Genomic DNA, 6,325 nt, shown 5'->3' with positions numbered 1-6,325 from the left:
GGTTTTAATGTGTGAGTAAAATATAGAAAAATATAAGACCAAAATGCGAGAAAATATAAATCTGAATGCAGGTAAATATCAAGTTCGGTAAGAAATAAATTCTATGTTTTTAATTTTGTTTTATCAATTATAAATGTTAGAAAAAATTACATGAAAGAAGTTTACTTTGTAATACCAAATTTTTGTTTGATTTTTTTATGTTTTCGACAGTAATTAAATCATACATATATATTATATTTTCTATATATATATTGTGAGGACCAAATTTCACGGAAAAAAGCATTTCTTTTCCAAAATCTATAAAACACAATTATTCTAAGCAGTTGTAATTAAATTTTTAAAATCACGGTTTTCCCACATTCTTTATTAATACCAAAATTCGACGAATTTTAATTATTTCGCAAGTATGCATTTTATGCCAGTCCTCTTACTAAGTTCGTAAAATCGTAGTTTCCCACGATTTTACTACTAGCACATTCGGCGAATTAAAGGCTGAGTTAGATGGTAGGTAACGTAAGAAATTAATTCAAAGCGAAAAGCACAAACAACGAAACTTGTGTGTTTGATAGAAACGAAATAAACAAAGTACACTGTTTTTGTTAATTTCGTTGCTATCAAATATGCAGGTTTAGTTGGTTGTGAATTTCGCTTCGAATTAGTTTCTTACGTTACCTACCGTCTAACTGAGCCTTAACGGTGCACTTTGTGCGGGTACGTTTGCTAAACTTGAATGCAATATGAAAATTGTTTTGCAAACGGTACTTTGTTTACCTCAAAATATTTTTTGTTGTTGTTTACAATAGAAGGAGTTTTATATAAAAGGAATCCAAATTGCGGTTTGGTTCTATTTGAAATTTCACACTGTTGAAAGTTAGTTGTGTGTGCTTAGGTACAACAGTGAGAGCTCGGTCTAATTGATCTGGACACATGGTGGTTCGTTTAGCCTTTGTTGACGTTCACCATGTGGACAGTTGAGGTTGGATGAATGAGCTGATATTGAAGAAGTTACCTTTCGTCTGGCCTATGCTGACGAAGAGTAACTTCTTAATCAGCCAATCGGATTTCCATCTGGCTATTGCTGATGCAAAACTGAATTGCAATTCACCAGCACTGTGTTAGAAGTTTGTTAGGAACAACAGTGGGAACTCTGACTAGTTAGTCTCGATATATGGCAATTCGTTTGGCCTTTGCTGACGATCGCCGTGTGGATTGGCGATTTAGTTTGAGTGAAGTTGCCTCCTGCTTGGCTTATGCAGGCATAGGGTAACTTAACCCGTCATTCAGACAGCCATTTGGCAATCCTCCATTTGATGGAGGAATGGATGACGAGTCACCAACACTGTTGGAAGACGTGTGAATTATACGAGCGTTTGACGATTGCTGACGAGCGTGCCCAGGCGTAGCATCAGGGAAGGGATCTTTGTCTGGCTATAGCTAACAAAGGTTCCCACTAAATTCTTAGCACTACTCGCAACGGTGGATTTCAGCAGCCTCAACGCTCGAAAATCTTCAAACGACACGATACTCTCAACGTGTATAACGATTACACAATATGCAACTTTGTTATTTTGTTAACAACACTAATAAAATGTAAACACAACACATAAGTGTCTTATTTCTTTAATTCTTATTACGAATCCTGGTATACTCGTTGAGTTATACCCCAGCTATAGATAGCGTCGAAATAGGTCGCTACAATATACATAAAAAATAAGCGGATAACTTAAAACACAAAGTGTGAAACCCTATATTTGACTTCAAACAAATGGTCAAAAAAAATGCTTAGTTTTTTTTTAATAACTATAACTACATAACTTTACATGTATTATTGATAGATAATAACATCATAAATAATTCATGTTTATGAAATAAAGCCTCTTGTACTGAATGTTGGATTTTAGTAATATAGATCCATTTTTTAACTTATTCGAATTAAACTTAAATCTTTACATCCATGTTAGAACTTACGCAGGCGCTGATTGTGGACTTTTGTGCACCGTTGAACTGACGCCTGCTGATGGAGAGCCTTGCATTGGAGAATTACGCGGTTTGAAATCAACTGAAATGCAAATATTTAAGTTTTAAGTTTTATTTTCAAAATCAAATCTCGATAGTTCACATACTAATATTATTTCGTCGACTTCCAGTCGACACTTTAGTTTTAGATTGTAAACGCATCGTTGTATTTTCCAATTTTGGAGGTCCCGTTGTCATAACTGGGTTAATGGCTGGCTTATTGGCTTCACTCCTGTATAATTTTAATAAATATACCCTTTAATATATATCTGACTTGACTATTTGACTATAAAATTTACCTTGTCTTCTTAACTTGTATATTGTAGCTTAATTTTTCTAAAGTCATATCACCTGTTTTCTTGTCTATTATTATAATACATTCTTTCGTATAATTTCTGTGATTTCCCTTATAAACAGTATTAGGCACACCGGAATTTTCTGCAAATAGTAAAAAATTATTTAATTATTATTTATTTATTCATTTATTTTTATTTTTATTATTATTTTTTTTGAAAAAAATACAATGAAAAAAATATTAATGATTAGAACATTGCTGCGATGGTCAAGCGATAAACTTGAACATTCTATGTGTAGACATTAATTGATGAAAATATTTTAGATGTGACTTGATTTAGTTGTAATTTTATTTGATTCGACTGTAAATGAAAACTATAAACAGCAATATAAAATGCTGGGTTTTTTGAAAATTAAAAAATTAACTAATTATTAACTAAAAATGTGGCAAATGGCAGCTTTAAATGCAGATAACTTTTTTATAGATGTCGTGGTGTTAATACTCTGATTCTAGAATCACTATCTTCATCAGCACCTCAAGAAAAAGATAGAAGTATTTCAAATAATATTAGTTCTTATAGGATACTGAACTATAGGATGACAGGAAAAGCCAGGACGGGACTGTCTCATCGAAATTCTTGTGAATTGCCTTTGTTAGTGCCTAACGAAAGAACACAGAAGCATCGGTTGTGTTACTGTTCAAGCTTATCAAGATCAGCGGTTCGTTACTCGAAGTGTTTGTCAAAAGTGAGCAAAATCGTTCGAAAAAAAATAAGTGAGAAAGTTACATAAACGACCCGCAGACCACAAAAAAATGGTCGCGTCTTTAATAGATTCAACAATATATTTAATTTAAAAATCAGCCTAATACTTGCGTTTATCTTTCCAAATGTTCAAGGAAATTTGATTTAAAAAGAGTTTCTAATAAAGAAAGATTTGACTTCTTTTTACTTTACCTACCAAATTCTTTACATTTATTTTTTGGTGCTGTTAGTTGGCACTTTGATGTGAAATGAAAGAGTTTACTAATAAGAAGAAAAAGCTTTTCTAACTGCAAGCTGACAATTTGTACAGGTTTAGTAAGATATTGATATAAATTAGAATCAGTAGACGAATTAAATGTTATGTGGCATTTTCAATATATGACTTAATTACTACGATACTATAATCAATCTTCTATCTTTTATGAAGTAAATGTATATATCAAAGTATAATAATTTTTGTGCAACTATATTTGAAATTTAAATGCTCTAGATATAAAACAATTGGGAATTTTTATGAAATGATTCATTTAGAATACCAAGAAAACTATAATGATTTTATTCCTTTTCTTTTAAAAGAGTAAATATTATCGAATTATATGTATGAGTTTAATTTTCACTGTTTGAACACTAGGTATTGACGTCATAAATTGTTAAAATAATTAACAAAAACTTAAAAGAAACAATATAATAAAAAACATTGACACAAATCAAGCTTGTTGGACTAAAAAACAAACTATGGTATTGTGGTGAGAGAAATAATTTGAAACACTCATAAAAGCTCCAAATGTGTGAAAATGTTGGTTGAGGTTAAAATTTTAAAATTTTACAACATTCTTGACCAAAACTCAAAAGCAACAAGAAAAAGGCAGTCAATTTGCATTAAGAGAAAGAAGTTAAAGAAATTTTACACTTCCCAAAATATTTAGAGAAAAAAAGAAAGTCTTGACAATAAAAAAATTCAAGGCCGCAAACTTAATGCATTTAAATTTTGTGTGATTTTTGCGATTTGATTTATAAAAAAAATGGGTTAAAGAAGTCACAACACTTCACACTGCAACCTTAAATACTTTATCTTCGTTTTAGATATTTCGCTTCCGCAATATTTTTCCGTGATTTTTGTCAAGTTCATTGTTGCTTTAAAATTTTTCTATTTTTACTTAAAAAAATTACAATTTCAATAGCCCGTAAGTATTTAAACTTATTTTAACAAAAATAATAAAAAAATGAAGAAACAAGGTTACTTTTATTCAACCTAATTTTATGAAAACTAGAACATATATTCATAATATAGTTTATATAGTTTTAACATATATAAAAAAAAATGTGTATGTCAAAAGGAGTTGTGGTATAAACGGTTTTAAATCAAACGATAAAGAAATATTAATAAAATTTATCTATTTATTTACAATATTAATCTATTTATTAATCTATATCATTAAATTGAAAACAGATTGCAACTGAAAACAGATTAAGGAAAGTCGGAAGAGAGTGCTCTATAGAGAAGAACAAACTAATAGTGTTTTCGATTAGTAAACCTGAATTCAAACTCGATCTGTCAAATTTTTAGAGTAATATAACATTTTTATAGTAAATACATATATAGAATAAAATCACACTTTATTTGTCAAATCATATAAAATATCTATTAATTACAGGGTAATCTTGCTACTTTCGCAAAATATCTATGTTAGTGTTATAAATCAATCGCGAGTGTTATATATTTTGCCCCAAATTTACCAATCGAAAATAAAACTGCACTAAAAGTGCATTAAAAGAGCATCTCGATTGAAAAAATTTCCCCATAGTTACCAATTTACCAATCATATTAACAGCATCAAATAAGCAGGATCTGATATTTGCATTGTCGTTATATGTGTATATTTCTGGGTTGATTGATGGGTTTCTGGGTCATGCGGAATTTAACCTCAACAAAATAGAAGCCTGGAAAAAAAGAATGTTGCACTAATCTTTTTCCTCTTGAAGTGCATATATTTCTCAGACTAAATAAGTACTTAAAAACCACATATAAAGAAAGTGAATTTCACAGCTCAGAGTAAAATATCCACCTATCTTATTTGTTTATGTATTGCAATTGTCAGGAAATGAGTACAATTCGTTCATTTGACTTTTCTTAAATCGATTTTTCTGGAATCTTCAATCAAGTATCACTTGTAAGGTTTAGCAATAGTCTTAACATATCTGGGTGGATTTAGGGACTCTATTCAGAGATAGCATAATTTATCGCATAAGTTGTACATATATTAACACATGTACATATGTATTAACTTATTTGTTTATGTTTTGCAATTGTCAGGAAATGAGTACAATTCGTTCATTTGACTTTTCTTAAATCGATTTTTCTGGAATTTTAAATCAAGTATCACTTGTAAGGTTTAGCAATAGTCTTAACATATCTGGGTGGATTTAGGGACTCTATTCAGAGATAGCATAATAGATCGCATAAGTTGTACATATATTAACATAATAATAATAAAATAAATATATATTTGCATATATACGAGTATACGAATTAGATACGAAATACCTCAATAATATCAACTTGGTTGATATGCAATGAATGTTGAAAATTTTGGATTTTAACATATATGTACTTAACTGTTGTATATTTTAGTATTCATTAAAAATACGTGGGGGCAATGTGTAACATATGAACCTAAAGATGTACAACTGGTAACCCTAAAAGATATTAACAGTTTTTTTTTTTGTACTTTGCAGGAATATATTATTATATGGAAATGATCCCAAAAATTGTGAGGAAATCAATTTAACAAAAAAAAAAATCGAAATGTATATAAAAAAACTAATGCCCTTCGTCAAGTATATACAGTTGATTTATATAGCTATGGACTAAATATAAGAGAAAATTTTCAAGTATAAGTGTAGCGAAAGTTTATGATAGAATACTATATAAACCGTTGTTTAATTCTAGCTTCTGGTATTTCTTGATTTGTGCTAAATGCTTCATTATACTTTGATATACACAGAAACAAATATAATGGGAGGGTTTTGCCAAAAAATTTTTAAAGCACTTTAATCAATTCTACAAATTTATAGTGGAAACGTAATTAATTTTTCGGATTTTAAATGTTAATATAACTCATTAAACTGATTATATACGTACGACGACAGAAGTAGTGAGTAGCATGTATTCATTATTTTGATGCTGATAAAGTAGCATTTGTAGTCATATATATATATATATAAGTCAGACTTATGTTTAGCAACTATTT

At 29.6% G+C, this 6,325-nt stretch overlaps 1 protein-coding gene across 1 annotated transcript in view; it reads right to left on the bottom strand.

Moving 5' to 3' along the window:
- The window catches only part of LOC119677012 (ell-associated factor Eaf-like), a 7,043-nt gene extending 4,587 nt beyond the window's left edge, over window positions 1-2,456 (bottom strand). Inside the window, exons 1-3 of the mRNA XM_038088278.1 lie at window positions 2,316-2,456; window positions 2,124-2,248; window positions 1,969-2,059 (exon numbers count right to left, since the gene is read on the bottom strand). Coding sequence (XP_037944206.1) covers window positions 1,969-2,059; window positions 2,124-2,248; window positions 2,316-2,362 — 263 coding nt within the window. The 5' untranslated portion in view covers window positions 2,363-2,456. The remainder of the gene's footprint in view (window positions 1-1,968; window positions 2,060-2,123; window positions 2,249-2,315) is intronic.
- Between the last annotated feature and the right edge of the window lie 3,869 nt (window positions 2,457-6,325).

The sequence above is a fragment of the Teleopsis dalmanni genome, chromosome 2, assembly GCF_002237135.1.
Source record: "Teleopsis dalmanni isolate 2A chromosome 2, ASM223713v2, whole genome shotgun sequence".
In the NCBI taxonomy this organism is placed as follows: Eukaryota; Metazoa; Arthropoda; class Insecta; order Diptera; family Diopsidae; genus Teleopsis; species Teleopsis dalmanni.
This window is presented reverse-complemented; position numbering and strand designations above follow the sequence as displayed.